Raw genomic sequence first — 16,562 nt, 5'->3', positions numbered from 1 at the left:
TCCTCCTGTAATAGTTGATAATAACCCCATTACTTTTATTTAGAGTAATGTAGTGGTGACCATTCTTTATTCTGCATTTGTCCTGGTGAGCACATCAGCTAAAGCAGAGGAAACTTAGGATGCTTGACTGGTAAGTGAAAAAGCAACTTTAAAATTATAAAACCCCTTTTATTTGCCAAGCATAAATACTCATCAGCTTTAAACTAGAATATACATTTTATTCTGGCTGTAATTTTAAAAAAGTTAGCCTATTGACAAACTTAAAAACTTTGAAAATGAACTGGAAAATTGATTTTAGGGCATCTATTTCTTGTAAACTGATTTAAAATTTGCATGGCTTTCTTAGTTATGATGACATTGACAGGAGAGTTGTGTTTTCTGACTTTTGGAAAAAATATTATACATAAGACTTTTGAAAGAACTCTTAATTTTCAGCCACTCAAATGATTCCTAGAAGGAGGAATAGTCTTGTGATTTAAGTGGTGCTTTGTAACAACAAATGTCAAGGCCAGGAGATTACTGTCATTTTGCATTTTGAACATATTGTGAGGATTTTTATTCCATTTTCATTTTCAATTATTTTCCATTTCATGATCCCTAATTAATATATCTTTACTGTTCCCATTAATAAGGATTTAGGATTCCCCTGCCAAAGCTCAAACACCTCACTGGGTTTGATGTTATGGATCTTGCTTGTATTCTTTCCAAAGTACCTTTTCTACATGCTTCACTGTAGTCTCCTATCTCTTCTTTTCACCATTCTCTGAGTTTTGGTTGCTGGGGACTCCTTGATGACAGTGGAAAACAGAATTTCCATATCACATTTCGGAGTAGCTACTATTCCCACAAACACTTCTCAGGCAGTGTGGACCAGAAGTAAATCTTCAAAACCAACCGAACCTCCTTTAAAGTACCTGGAAGTTGGGAACCTCACAATAGTCCTCTTGTGGCATGTAAAAATCAACATAAAGCACCTTGTTGTTGAGAGACGCTGTGGCAAATGTGCGAATATCGTTATCCTTTGTGCTTTGCTCGAGGTCCCATCAACGAGACTCATCTCCAGTTAGGAGATCTCCACAACGTGGAGGGGTTTAACCCATCAGCTCCCTCCCTCTCCAGTTCCCTCCTGTGAACGTGTCTTGGTTTCCTTCTCAAGGATGTGTGGATGCATGACCCTATTCCCCAACTTCAGAAGACAACCCAAAATCTCTCTAGGAATGAAGGGAGAGGACTTCAAAGTGTTGTGGAAAGAAAGGAAGAAAGAGGGCTTGAAAAGGAAAAGCAGTTAACAGCAGTAGCTAAACTGTAAATCCCCTATCTCTGCTCTCCAGACCACGTCCCAACCGAATCCAGCTGCACCCCGCCCGCTGACTTGTGGGGCTCCTGATGGAGAGTTCAGATACAGGCCTTATATTCATGCGTGTCTCCCTTCACTACTGGTGTCAGTCCGGCTTGTACTCGGGGGGGTGGAATCTGGTTGGAGTTTCAATGTGTAGGATCCACTCCCCGGGTTTTGGCGAGATTGAAACGGGTAAGGTAATAGGGGCTGGTGTGCCCCGCATGGGGGCGGGGAGGGGGGGATTGGCACGCGGCGGGGTGTGTGTGGAGGGGTGGGGGTTGGAAAAGCCAGGGAAGGCCTAAGCTTGGTTTTCTTTAGTCATTCACCTGCCCCTTCATGAGGCCACCGAGTGGCTTTATCTGGACAGGGACAGACTCAGGGACACAACTGGGATAACCGGTATTCCTGGTAACAGCCTGTCAGATCCTGGGGCATTCGGAGGAGAGGAGGGGAAAGGACGCGCAGGTGGGGGCGGGGGCGAGAGGGTGCCGGGGGCGGAGGAAGGATGGTGAAGGGCTGCTTCCTCCTCGCTGCATCTCCGGGAAGCGTTTGGAGACCCGGATTCTGGGCTGGGGTGGGCCTCTAACTCGCTACTGGACTTGACCTTTCCAAGCCAACATTGACTCCTGATCTTTGCGTCCCTTCCTGCCCTTTGATTCTGGTTCTTTGAGGGAAGCCCCGCTACGCAGTCCTGGGAAGAAAAGACATTCTGGGCCGCAGGCGGGCCGGAATGGGAAGGCCAGGAAAACGGCCTCTGTGACACGGATTCTGTTTATGTAAATACCTATATTAAAAAATGATTTTTGTTAAAAAAAAAAGGATCCCCCTCCCCCCCCGCCCCCCTCAAGCCCTGGCTGGATGCAGCTTTGCACAGTGACCGTCCGGAGGCCGCCTCCTCCCCAGCACGGCCAGGTGGCCGGTGCGAAGCGCTTTCCTCCAGCGCTCGCCGCGGGGCTTTGCGCTCCTCTCCCCGCCGGCCCCGCTGGCCCTGCCGGGTGCAGGCACCGGCCTCCCCTTCCCAGACCCCCCGCTCGCGCCTTCCCGGAGCGCGCGCGGTAAAACGCGGCGAGTGGAGTCCGCCGGGACCAAGTCCCCGCAGGCCGCGCAGGTTGTTTGTGGCCAGTGGCCCGCGGGAACCCCGGGCGGGCGAGTCCTGGGAAGGGCGTGGAGGAGGCTCGGCGCTGGGGTCGCCAGACGCCTGGCCTCGCGCCGCGGGGACGCCCGGGTGGCGCTGACATGGAGGGGGCGGTCCGGAGCGGGCGGCCGGAGGGAGCTCCGCCCCGAGCGGGTATAAGGGCTGGGCCCGGCCGGAGGCAGCGGCGGCGCCAGCGGAGGCACAGGGGCTCCGACACGGCTTGGACGGCCTTGTTGAGCCCCCCCACCTGCTTCCATAAGGCTTTGCCTTTCCAACTTCAGCTACAGTGTTAGCTAAGTTTGGAAAGAAGACCAAAAGAAGAAGAAGAAAAAGACCCTCGGGTCGTTTTTCTTTTATTTGTTCTACTAGTCGTTGGGGTCTTTTTGCACAAGGCTGTTGTGTTTTTAGCGGTGCCCTCTTCAGTTCCTTGCACTCCTCTTCACAAGTACCTCAGCCAGAGCAGCAGCAGTAGCAGCAGAGCAAGCGGGGGGCGCCTGGTGTCATGACCAAGGCAAGAGAGCAAAACCGCCAGGGAGGAGGATGCTGTGGTAAGTTGGCCAAACGCCAAGCGGTGGAAACCCAGGTTGGGTGGTGGAGACCAGCGGCTTCGCGCAGGTTTTGGAGGAACGCGGCTCAGCTGTTAACCAGAGTGCTTCGTAGCGCATTTGATTCGTATTTTGGTGGGAGCTGAGGAAGAAATGAATTTCAGGGTGTGGGAAGAGGGGCTTGCGCGCAGGCAAGGATGGAGTAGACCGGGAAGTTTGGATTGCCTTGTTTTTAAAAAAATGGAGTTCAAGAATGTTGAAACAAGAGCTTTCTTCACTGTGTCTGAAGATTTGCGGTTACTGGCCAGTGGATAGGTCATGCTGAATTTGAGTGTTGACTTGATAAAATGGACATGGTTTGTCACACAAAGAAGTTTTTAATAGTCATGTTTAACAGGAGCAAATGTATACGCATTCCAACCTCAGATCACTCAAGTGACGAAATATGCTTTTTATCTTCCGCCCGTGTGTCTTTGCAGGGTCCTTAGCAGACTGGCTGACCTCTGCAAAATTCCTTCTCTACCTTGGTCATTTTTTATCTACTTGGGTAAGTGAGAATGTACTGTAATTCTTACAACATACTTACACAATTTCTTGTTTCCTTTCGTTTGGGCCAGTTATTTTGAACCATCTTCCAGTTTTGTCATACAGCTAAAGAAATAAATCGTCCAAACACACATGCTTTAATGAAACAACTATTTTCACCAAAGGTATTTTCTCATAGGTGTTTGGAAATGCTATTTAATCATTGGGTTATACCACTTAATGTAGATGGACAAGTACCCAAAGACAGGATTAACTAGGACCAGAATATTTGCATTGTTTTAAATTGTGTTTTGCATTAATAGGCTTAGTAAATAGTGATATCTGCTGCTAAGTATAGATGGATGTCTTATATACCTTCTATTATTTCACATTTTAAGAGATTTCTCTGTTTTCTTCTTTCATTAAATTTATAAGTTCCAGCATACTGCACTGTGAAAATACAGTAGAATAGTGGAGCGACTGACTTAGGCTAAAAATAGCATCCTAAGATTAATTTAAATATAATTGACCCCAAGAACAAATATCTAAGTGATGAAAATTCTGGTCTTTATAAATGTTATGTGTAGGTATGTGTGAGGTATCTCAGGCTATCTTAAAATCATCATTCAGTGAAAATCAGCAGGTGATTCATAGCTCTTCCTTTGACTTGCTATTTGGTCTTGGAAGAGATCCAGTGTTTCTGTGGGCCTAGGTTCTTTTCATGAACCCCTCAAAAAAGAATAATCCCAAAAGAGGTTGGATGTGTATTTAATTAATGATGATTAGAATCTTTAAAATTAAACAATTGTTCTTATTGTTTAAAAGCAATAAGCCTGAATATATTCTATTCATGCCTCATATATGATATTTAATTAAAAAGAACCATGGGTAAGGAGAAAGAATTTTGAGAGTAAATTTTGTGAATGTTTTTTTTGTTTTTCAATTGAAAACATTTATTCTACATCCTTAAGACATGAATGGTGTCTGTTGTATGAGGAAATCTGTACCCCATGCCCTTGGGAAATTATTAAGCTAGGTTATCAGCTCTTTAAGAAATAGCAGTCCAAAGATGGCCTTTTTAGGAAGGCAAGCTCTTGCCTTCCTAGAGGCTGAGGCAGGGATGACTGCAAATACATGTAAACAAAGGAGCACTGGTGTGAGTTTGTTTTATTTCCAATAGCTGATGATTCTAAGGAGAAACCTAGTGAAGCTATCCTCAGTAATCTAAACCAATAGTTTGTTCTTCCAACTTAATTTGGTAAGTATTAAGTATAGAAAAAAACCAATAACAAATGATGGTTAAGATCTGAAATTCTTTTCTTATGGTCTGAACCTATATATTAGGGGAACAGTGTGTCTCATTTCCAAATACTGATAAGTTTAGGGTTTATGTGACCTTTCCTTGGGAGGTCAGATTTGGCAAAGGAGTGGAACTGTGCTTCTTCCAGGAGGAATTTTTGTCATGTTAATTAAAAGCCCCACAAGAAAAATGACAGATGCTTTCTTATCCCAATCTTACAGTAAATGGAGCAAAGGGAGTTCTTGTGTGAAAGTTGGATTAAAAAAAACAAAAACAGCAACTATAACCATATAAGGTTTAGAGGATTTTTACTTCTTTTCATTGCAAAGGATTACAAAAGAGGAATGCTCTCTAACTCTAAATAATTCTACCTTTTGAGTTTTCTCTCCCATTTGACACGCTGCCTGATTTTATTACAATAAAATATGTGTGCGTATGTATGCATATACATCTAGCTATCTATTCCCCTACCAACTCTGCCAAACCGAAGTTTCCTATGCACTGAATATAGAGGTGTTAGAGTAGAAAGTTATATGAGGTTAGATTTGGGTAGGGTTGAATGTTTTTCATTTCCAATTTCATTTCTATCTACCAGTGGATCAATAAATACATTTTACTCTGTACTATCAGAATACAAAGTACTGTAAGAAGTGGATGTTGTCCTTAAGGAGCTTATAATATAGTTTAGTATGGATTTACAAAAATGTATCTAATAACAAAAAAGATAACTAATAGTGTAAGGTAGTGAAAAAGGGTGGCCAGTTGCTTATATCTTATGCCATCGTCCTATGGACTGTCTCCATTTATACCCAGATGTCTGCATGACACCGTCCCTTACGTCCCTCAGCTCCCTGCTCAGAGAGGTCTCTGTCACTGCCTCAGGAAAATGCCACCCGACTTTATGTTTTCTCATAACATTTATACCACTTGACCTATTATAGATTTGTTTTTGGTCTTTGCTCACTGGGATGCAAGCTGCATGAAAGCATGGACCTTGATTTTTGTGCGCTGCTGAATTTCTAATGCCTACAGAGCAGCCTCTCAATAAGTATTAAGTGACTGCGATTGTTCCTTCACAGATGTTCAGTTGGTCTTCAGCTCTCAGTCCACAGTGTGTAGATGGGCATGTAAGCACATCATCAAAGTATGGTGAGATCTTATGGGAGGGCAGGAAATGGATGTAAGGAAGAAATGGGTGAACTTGAGATTGCACTTTGGTCAACATTTACTTAGAGGTTACCTGATCCTTGGCTTGGGCTTTGTGAGCATGCAGTCTATTGCTTCTTAAAACCTTAGGCCTTTGGAAGCTGGGGTAACTAGAGCAATTTTACTCCTTTCCATCAAGGAGGTGACGTGCCATATGGGGATAAGCAAGAGAGAAAAGTTTCATTTAATAACACTTGTTTTGAGGGCCTGCTCTAGAGGAATCTAAAAGTAATTCTTTTGGGAAAAGGATAGGAGAAAACAAAACAACACAAAAGAAAGAAGCAATAGTAATAGAAGTAATATTTCCTACTCTTTAGGTTAAGAAAGAGGAAGTCCACTCTTGGAGGCATCCTATCATTTGGGGCATTTATGTATTTTTGTCTTTTTCTTAGGTGCTATTCAGAGGAATGGAGATTAGGATAAAGTATCTCCCTTCTACCCATCCCATTTTATTCTAATCAAATCTAAATTTGCTTCTCATGTTAAAGATTAAGGAAACAGCTTAATTTGCTATTTGTATTGACATCTTTACCTGAATATATAGACTTGTATTTTTTTTGGTTTCAAGCAAATTGTATGTGTATCATACATTTTTAATTATTCAGTACAATTGTATTTGAAGCTAACAATTCTTACTCAGAGGGAAACATTTTTTTTTATGATCAAAGCAAACTTTAAAAAATTGCTGTCTCAGAAATATTAATCATGGTACATATTAATTCTCAAACTTCTTGAACATTCAAAGAGCAAATATACTAAAAATATGGTTGATACATCAGTCCAGGTTTTTTGCCACCTATTCTGTATTTACTCGTTCACAGCTGGGATCCCCCACCTATCCACTCCTGTGTTGATTCCACAGTTATTTGTTATGCGTCTACTCCGGTCCATGCACTGTGCTGAGGGTTGAGAGGGCAGACAGCTCTAGAGCTCACATTTCAAACCATCAAGCAACAATCATTTTTTCAAACATGATGCTTCTGTTGGCTTCCAGTGTTTGTTTTAAAATTTACTTGACCATATCCACCCTACCCTCCAAGGCCTTAATCATATGTTAATTTTGAATTGTGGTTCTAAATTATATTCATAACCCTCTTCACCAAGGTTTTCCTACCTTGGCACTATTGACATTTTGGGCTGGATAATTCTTTGTTGTGGGGGACTGCCCTGTGCATTGTAGATGCCTATAGCACCTCCCCCCCTTCCAGTTGTGACAGCCCAGGACAACTCCAGACATTGCCAAGTGGTCCCTGGAGGGTAAAATCACCCCCAGCTTGAGAAATACTGGTGGACATGAAATTTGTTGTAAACAATTGCAACTGTGCATGTGCATCAATTTAAGTTTTGAATGCATAAGATTGTTTATATTGGCTTTATCAAAATGTTAAAATCATTTCACATACCAGGATAATACTTTGCTCCTGATAACATTAAATGTATCAGGAAGATGTTGACAGACTTTGGAAAGAACGAGCAGTGTAAGTACTTCCACGTAGGGTCAAATCCATAAGGAATCTAGCCTGGGAATTTCGTTTCCTGTATTAATTTCCAGGGAGAGGATATAATAGAACATTGTTGTCCTGTTTTATGTTAACCTCAGAAATCACAGAAAGAGCCTACAATCTCATAATAAGGTCCATTATAGATTTCTTATACATTAATTTACCTGATGTTTAAAAATTTGTCATTCCATATTTTGCAGTAAAGAATTCTAAATTCCACATATATCCCGGAATGAAGAAATAAATAGTTTTGTCCTCTTTCAAATCCCATCTGTATTAAAATGTTAAAATAATTACTTGCTTAAAGCATTGATTTCTGATATCTTCATTCATGCGGTGCCAGAATTTGCCCATATTAATTTCATCTTTCTGATTGCCCTGCTGTTTTATGAGTTTGAAATTTACTTGCGGAAAAGACCATAGATTTTAGAATATTAGAAGTAAAAGAAGCTTTAGAAGTCAGATAGTCCGTTCTCATCATTTTATAATTTGGGAAACTGGCTTTTTATTTTCCTGACGTTCTAGGCATACTGATGTTTGTGAACTGTACTGTCGTTTCATTCTGATTCAGTGTCACACTGCTTTCTCGGCCTGGGTGGAAACCTGACACGTAAAGGAACAGGTTTGGTCTTCAAATACCTTCTTGGGTCTCAAAACTATGTGTTTTTTCTAGAATGTAAAGGACTTTGTGTGTTTCACTAATATGCTTTTTTGGGTTTCCTGAGTAATTCGGCAAGAACATTTTCCATTGTGCCAGGATGAACCGTTTGAACACCTGAAATATTCAATCCATAGTGGAATTGTTGGCTTTGAAAAAGCTCACGCTGTAGCCAGAAAGTGCCCTTTTGATAAGGAAGCAACTTCCCAGGTATAACTGGCTAGAAACTAAAACTGTCTCAGCAAAACATTTTCTCTTCTCTCCTTATTCAAGGGAGATCGGATGTGGCACTTTGCAGTGTCTGTGTTTCTGGTTGAGCTCTATGGAAACAGCCTTCTCTTGACTGCAGTCTATGGGCTGGTGGTGGCAGGGTCTGTCCTGGTCCTAGGAGCCATCATTGGTGATTGGGTGGATAAGAATGCCAGACTTAAAGGTGAGTATTGTTATAGCTGTGCCTTTGTATTCATGGGACCACTGTTACTAAGCCAGTGCAGGCCTGCATGCCACACTTGAGTGATGGGGAGCTTGGTGGCAGCACCCCCACAGGGAGGGTTCTGGGGCTCCTGCACAAGGTTAGGATGCCAGGAGATTGAGCTTATAGATTTTTCTTTTGGTATCTTTGGCTAGTCATACATTCCAAATGTTAATGATTAACACCATAGCACTTTTCTGGGAAACATGTTAAACATTGAAAGTTTGCGTAACTCTGGGATCCTTTCTAACCATGACTTACACTGGAGTTTTTAGTGTGAGGTTCCTGGGACAGCGTTAACATCTGCCCTGTGGTGACTGGTTTCATATAGAGGTGGGTGTAGGGGATTGAGAACTATAGATTCAGGAGAGAATACCTGAGTCTGGATCACGGACAGCTGAATTACAAACTTTTGAGGGAAAAGAAATGATACTGTATTAATGTTCATTCTAGAGCATTAATACTGAGATCTATCAGCTTTATATAGAAAAGAGAGAAAGAGATTGAACAATTCAGTTATTCAGACTGATAGGGCAATGTGGACAATTATTCAGGGTAAAATTTTCCTGAATTGCTCAGCTGATAATGCCAAGACCTGGCCATGTTTGTCTTAGATGTTGGGGAAAGACTGAGGTTATCATTAGTTTCTTTCAGTATAGGATGATTGCTCCTGGATAGAGAACACTTGGATTATCAAATTCTAGGACTTGATGTTATTAGTAAAATAGTCAACATGGACATTTTTTGTTTTGAGACTGAGCAGTCCAAAATGCATATGGAAAAAAGTTTTGTACCTTAGAAAAAATTCCTAGTTATGTACATGATTATAAATAGGAATATAGAAACATTATTTGTAGAGTCCTTGAACTTTATGATTGTTGAGCACTGAAATTATAGGTTAGGAAAAATGTTGAGCTGGATGAAGGAAAGTGTGGTGGGCTAGCGATCTCCCACTGAACCCACATAATCAACTCATATGTCACCCTCCATGAAAACCTTCTCTCATGTCTCTAGGCCGAGTTAACCATTTCTTCCGCTGTGCTTCCATCAGGCTTTGTTAATACCTATGCTATTTGTTATACTCATAATTGTCTGTTTACATGTCTGTCTTTCCTCTGCTCTGTGGGATCCTGAAAGCTAAGAGCCTCATTCAGTTGATATTTATTCCTTGTGCAATGAATGAATACATCAATGAATGAGTTACATGTTGTGATTTTATTTCAAACTAATTTTAGAAAGCAGTTTGTTTTATCTTGAGGCTTTGATATGACTTTCCAAGCCAGGAAGAGCTTTATTGTCATTGAAGACAAAAGCTGTAATTATACCTTATATATACAACTCTATGTTTTTCAAAGTACTTAAATAAGTATTTGAGCATATAATGACCCTATAAAGTAAGGAAGGCAGATGTGTACTGGCATCCTCTTCCTTATAGTCATGGGCATAAGAAATATTAGGTATCCTGTCCTAGATTGTCTACCTTAGTAAGTGGCACAGAAAAGACTACAAGGTGTCTTACCTGTATACTTACCTGTCCTTATTCTAGCACTTTATCTACATGGGTGCCTCATTGCAAGAAAATTGCAATATACCTTTCTGTGAGGAAAGGTATAGCTTAGAATTTCATAACAATGGCAAACAGTGTGCCAAAAACAAAACAAAAAACAAAAAAACACTGCTGCTTAATCTTGACACATTTTTACATGTCTTTCCTATTTCTCCATACCATCTTATCTTATCAGATTCGGCCTGCCATGTAGGCGGTTATGGATTCCATGATCTCCTTAACCTGCTCCATCATCTCCTACATGTTCTTATTCTAGCTTAAGCAACCAAGAGCTGAGAGATGGATCTTGTTTATGTAATATAGTTCCATTTATGATAGTAAACTTCCATGAGAATAAACTAAATGAAAATGTGGTGATTATGAACGGCTTCAATTAACAGAGAAAAAAAATGATGAGCACTCCATTATTATGTCTGCAGATTCTACTCGTCAGGTGTGATATGCTGGGTTGTCCTAGGAATAGTTGAGGCAGGATTTACTTCAGGAATGTTTTGTTTTGTTTTGTTTTGTTTTGTTTTTAGTAACTTGAATATACATCAATGTAGTAGAACAGTGATGTGTGGATAAAAGCAGCCCCATTGGGACACTTTGGTATAGTGTGTAGTGAACACTTTGTTTCTCTCTCTGTACAGTGGCCCAGACTTCGCTGGTGATACAGAATGTTTCGGTCATCCTGTGTGGGATCATCCTGATGATGGTTTTCTTACATAAAGATGAGCTTCTGACCATGTACCATGGATGGGCTCTTGTAAGTTCTCAGTGAGATTCTAAATGGCAGAGAATTGAACATGTGATAGTGGTAAAAGATGAAAGCCGTTTGAGGCTAGGCAGTAACTTTTTGCAAATGGAACCTTTTAATATGGGTCTGTATGTCTACTTTAACAGCCCCTAAATTTTCTGTTTTGTTTTTATTTTCCCATAATAGATACTCATTAAGTATTGTTTGAAATTAAATTTTATCCTATTGGGGTTTTTCCCTATTTGTTTTGAATGGCACGTCTAAGAGTTTATTATATAATTCGGTTGTTGGTTTTCAGCTCATTAGTATTAACCTGTGATTTGTATAAGATAGATATACATTTCTTATATAACCTGTGATTTGTATAAGATAGATAAGAAATGTATATCTATCTATCTATCTATCTATCTCTCTATTAATTAGTCATGATTGTGTGCTTCCAGTAATAGTTGGTATTTCTTTTTGTGGACATAGACTAGATAGCGTCTCATACAATGATTTCATGAGAGTCTGATGGAAAAGAGAGATGGGATAGAGTAGAAAGCAATGGATTTGATGTCACTATTGAGTCTTATGTATATTTGGATTGGTGTGGAGTTTCAAAGCCAGTTAGGAGAGTAGAAATCTTCTAGTCTATTCCCTTCATTTCGCTGATGAAAAAAAACTGAGACAAAGTGATGTTAGTCCATTGTCATGCAACTAGAAAGTGTCAGAACTGTTACTTAAATACAGGTCTTCTCACTTCCCCTTTAATGTTTTTTCTAAAGGAGATATTTGCAGGGGAAGTATTAAAAACTACCCCTATGTTAACATTTTATGATACCTGTCACATAAATATGCTTATGACTATTATAATTTTTATATTATATGTACTATAGATGATATGCATCAAGAAGATAGCATGCCGTTTAACTTGACCACTGGTATTTATTGTTTCATATGTAAAATTATTTCTTATAAATGAAATTAAAATCAAAGTTTGATTATTATGCCACCAAAGACCATTTTAAAATGCATTGCATAGTGAGGTGTGGGTGCAGTGTGGTAAAACCGACATTTTAACTCAATTTTTCCCTGTAATTTTTTAGACCTTCTGCTATATCTTGATCATTACTATTGCAAATATTGCAAATTTGGCCAGTACTGCTACTGCAATCACAATCCAAAGGGACTGGATTGTTGTTGTTGCAGGAGAAGACAGAAGCAAATTAGCAGGTAATTTGGTTTCTTTTTCAACTGAATGGGTCATGTCAGGATTCACTTTAAATCAGAGGGAATAAATGAGACTTTCTGGGTATTTGTTAAGAACAATAAATTGAAATCATAGTTTGTTTGTTTGTTTGTATGTTTTACCACATTATCACTATCAGTACAAAGATTTATCTCACTACTATGAAGTTAATTTTATAGGAAGTTAAGTTACAATAATTTCTCTATTAGTCTATGCAAGCCTGGCAAATTTGTTGATGAAGAACATTGCTGTTGAGCTCTTTCTTTTTAAAAAATTTTGTTAACTGTTTCTAAATGTTTACTTAATATTTAGAACAGTGAAAATTTGACATGGGATTTTTATCACTCGTACTATGGATATTATTTTTCTCCAAACCAAATGGAAACAACTTAATTCTGGGAGAGATTCTTTAAGTTCTTTCCTTCTACTTTAAAGTTATAAACTATAACTTATATTATGTATGATGTAATATAATTGCAGTTATAAATACTAAAGAATTAGAAGCCAGAATACAGTTTTTAAGATGCTTACAATCTTACTTGTTCATTGGACACATGTACAAGAGGCCAAAGAAAAGACAGGAGAATGCTTATATAGCATCGTGTCCTATTACAGCAACATTACTTACTCAGAATAACCTACCTCACTCAGTATTTCCTACCTGCCCCTCATCCAGCACACAGACACAAAGTGGACTGATAATTACACAGGGTAAAGGAGGAAGGGTGCAACTATCTGCTGATCAGATCAGCTGAATCAATGCTGCTGGTCATTGAGATAATGGGTATCACCAACACATTGCCCAACCACCCTCACAGACAAGAAAACATTCCTGATGACTTAAGTAGCTTCCAGGACACAAAAGGCAAGATTAGGTGCTGGGGTTAGCAAGCAATTTTGTTGTTTGACTGGACCATGTGGTTTAAAAAGAAAATAAGATAGTAAGGAGGTGGGGAAGAGAAGGAACAAAATCTGTGGAAGGTCAAGATGAAAAAGAATTCGCTTAAATCTTCACTCTGTGGTCGCAGTATTATACCTAGGCAGTAATACCACAGTGATTTTAGAGGGCGTGCACAGGATGGATTTAGCACCTGTGAATCTGTACTGCAGGAAATTCTCTCTGGAGCTCAAGTGGTGATTCTCATTGATTTTTCTTCCTGTGATCATTTAGTACTAGGAAATAATTCCATATCTCTTTTTGTCACATTGAACTGTAAGATAAGGTTGTGTCCTTTTTTGTGTTTTTGTTTGTTTGTTTACTTTCTTTTTTTAATGTACTCTTTTAGGTATATAATACATGTCCATGTTTTAAAATTCAAAGGGTCTAAAAGGATATATTTTGAAAATAGATCACATATCTGTTAGAATATATTTGGGGGGAAAGTTGGCTTTTAAAATGATGTTCTCTCCCTTATCTGAATTTCTTAACTCATTTGTATTCTGTGAAGTCTGAGCAATCTGGTTAAAAAAAGTGCCGAGTAAAAACAAAGTTACTCAGAATCTTTATTTTTTTTTTTGATAAATAAATAAAACAAAAAACAAAGATTCCACGTAACTTTGTGGGGTCTCTTTGACTATGAAGTGATGCCCCAGAACAACAAATACATGACTGTCCATTTCTCAGCTACCTTTCTTTATATTAGGAATTATTGCAGAGTGGAAGAATCTAGGCCAACTCATCTAGTTTCTAACCTTCAGGAGTTTCTCAAGTTTAAGAAGGGAAGTAAGCAGCCTGTTGAACTCTTGTTCTCTGTCAGTTAGCTTTTAGTGATGGTGCTCTTACATGTCCAGCCAGCAGTGTAGATTAGGAGCCTGGTGAAGAAAAAAAACTTTTGTTCATGTTTTCTTTCCTCAAGTTTCTACCCCAGTATATGTGTTAATTAGCAACCATGTTTCAAAATAGGATCCAAACATTTCTTTAGTTCTGAGGGTCAGCAAGGGTCTAAGCATGGCTTTTGGGTGTCATTTCTGTTCCTAGGCAGAGTTGGAGAACAAAGACAAAGGAAAAATAGAAGAGAGAAGGGGGGAAAATACATGGAGAGGGGGATTCCAGATACCTCTGAGGTTGTGTCTCTGTACACAGAGGCACCTACACCAGGCAGGAGTAATTTATATTCCTCCGACTGATTTTTGAGGTTGCCAGCAAAGACAGGAACCCAAACGGGGGACAGACAGGACAGGGAGGGCTGAACCTGTGTGTGTGTGTGTGTGTGTGTGTGTGTGGTGGGGGGGGTGGGAGAAGGAAGGGGAAGGGTGTGCACATAAAGAGACAAGGTGAGCTGGATGCTAAGTATTCTCACTCCCTTATGCCAGTGTTGCCAGTGTTTCTTGATTTCAGAGTAGGCTTTAAAGTTAGAAGTTGTATCACTGAGGGTAATGAACAAGAGAAATTTTCTCTAAAGGTTAAAATGTTTTAGAAGTTCAGGGGTGTCAGGCTAAAATATAGCTGTTAACAATCTAGTTTAGACAGTTCCAGAAAAGCTATTGTTTGTCACATACTGTTAATTAATCTGTTAACTAACTTGTCTAAGCACTTCATAGAGTGTTTTATTGAAACATTCTCTTGTGCCATGACACTTAACCTGTCAAACCTGTTTGAAATTCACTTCCTATTCCCAGGTATTTTATTCCATCTGTTGTTTTATTTCCTTTCCTAGTCCCTTTGTTAATCAATCTTTATTAATAGCTTCTGAGGTTTCCCTTGTCAACCATTTTAATGAAACACATGCTGGTTAGCTTGATCAAGTAAAGTTGACACATTTCTTGTTTGAACTCTATTGTCTAAAAATTGATTTCATATTTGAGGTACACAAACCTGCTGGTTGCTATTTGCTCAGCAAATCTGCTTTTAAAAATGATTATTCAATGAGATGTAATATACCCTTTAGAATAACATGCAGTTTTTTAATGTCATGCTCTGTGCCACAGCTGTAGCTGGAAACAGTTACATTAGTTTTAAATGAGCACACATTTGTCTGTTTACAGAAGAATAAATATAAATTTGTAAAGAGGGCATGTTTGCACCTTTAGAGGACTGATTCTTGTCTAGCCTTTTACTAGTAAAATGATTAGGTCTTTTTCAAAAGTTATCATTCAATTCACTCTGCTTCAGAAAAATAGAAGCTGCCTTTGGACACAACATTACACCTAAACATTAAGCTCCTAAGTATAATATAAAAGATGGAAATTGGTGGCATTAGGAAGCTTTGTGAGCACTTGAAAATTGAGGTAGTGAAAGAAGAACAAATCACTGTGAATAAATTAATTTTGTTGCGGTTCTGGGGCTTCCAGCTCCAAATGTGTATTTTCATTAGTACATGATTTTTGTATTCAAATTATTGAGTTATTTGGGTCAATTCTATATTTCTCTGTTAGCACCTAAGTTAGAAACTTATTAGTGGGAGGCTGATGGAATTTAGTGAAGACTGCAAAAACGGTCATGTATACCAGTAGGTTCAGTGAAAACTGCCTTTGCCTTTCAAGTGAAAGGTGAGCTGTGTCAAAGTTCTCCTGTTATCATAGAAGAGTTATATACTCATAGAACTAATTGGAAGGTAATTTAGGACCAGGAAGAACTACAGAAGGAATAAAGGTAATTTTCAGTTAATGTACTTTTAGTCACGTATTGCTTTTTCCTTCAGGTGCCCCACATGATTGATCAAGACTGGTCTCATTAATTTTCACTCTGTGAGATAGAGAATGAGACAGTAGCTAATTTTTTTGACTTCCTCTCCTTTGTTTATCTTGGTCTCCACTCTGACTCAGTTATATATTCCCATGGTCGTACCCTAGAGCTTGTCGTCATCACTAAATCCTCCCCTTCCACAACCTCAAGCTTAGGCATCCATGTCTTGAACCACCACCTCCTGTCTTTCCAGCTCACTCCTCCTGGTACCCCACCCTCAACCTGGTCATTGCCTACAAGTCCTTAATTTCACTACCTTTTCACTGTCCATGACCTCTCTTTTCTTTCTTCTTTACCCAGCTTAAATTCCAAGGGCAATTGTTCTGACCACATGGTTGCCTCATAGCATATACCCTCAGCTTGCTTGCCCCTCTCTCCTTTTGTCACTGTCCTGAGAGGCTGGATAAATCTCCACAGTAGAACATGGCTGGAGAAAACACTTGCTCACTGTTCTCACTTAGAGTTCATGACCACAGGGTTCAAGTTGGCTCTCTCATGCTGCCAGATGATCATACTTTTTTCTCTGGTCCTTTCCTTTTCTCACTTTCCTGAAGAACTATGTCATCCTTTCTCCTTTCTCTGCACACATTGGGTACCTCCCCTCCCATCCTGACTGATGAACTTGCCTTATATTCTACTGATGAACTGGAGGAAATGA

At 39.6% G+C, this 16,562-nt stretch overlaps 1 protein-coding gene across 1 annotated transcript in view; it reads left to right on the top strand.

The window, feature by feature from the left end:
- Window positions 1–2,657: 2,657 nt before the first annotated feature.
- Window positions 2,658–16,562, top strand: part of SLC40A1 (solute carrier family 40 member 1) — a 28,020-nt gene continuing 14,115 nt past the window's right edge. The window contains exons 1-5 of the mRNA XM_019626499.1: window positions 2,658–3,022; window positions 3,499–3,566; window positions 8,484–8,643; window positions 10,882–10,997; window positions 12,077–12,203. Coding sequence (XP_019482044.1) covers window positions 2,977–3,022; window positions 3,499–3,566; window positions 8,484–8,643; window positions 10,882–10,997; window positions 12,077–12,203 — 517 coding nt within the window. The 5' untranslated portion in view covers window positions 2,658–2,976. The remainder of the gene's footprint in view (window positions 3,023–3,498; window positions 3,567–8,483; window positions 8,644–10,881; window positions 10,998–12,076; window positions 12,204–16,562) is intronic.

The sequence above is a fragment of the Hipposideros armiger genome, unplaced genomic scaffold, assembly GCF_001890085.2.
Source record: "Hipposideros armiger isolate ML-2016 unplaced genomic scaffold, ASM189008v1 scaffold_680, whole genome shotgun sequence".
Lineage (NCBI taxonomy): Eukaryota > Metazoa > Chordata > Mammalia > Chiroptera > Hipposideridae > Hipposideros > Hipposideros armiger.
The sequence above is the reverse complement of the archived record's forward strand: the minus strand, read 5'-3'. Positions and strand labels throughout refer to the sequence as shown.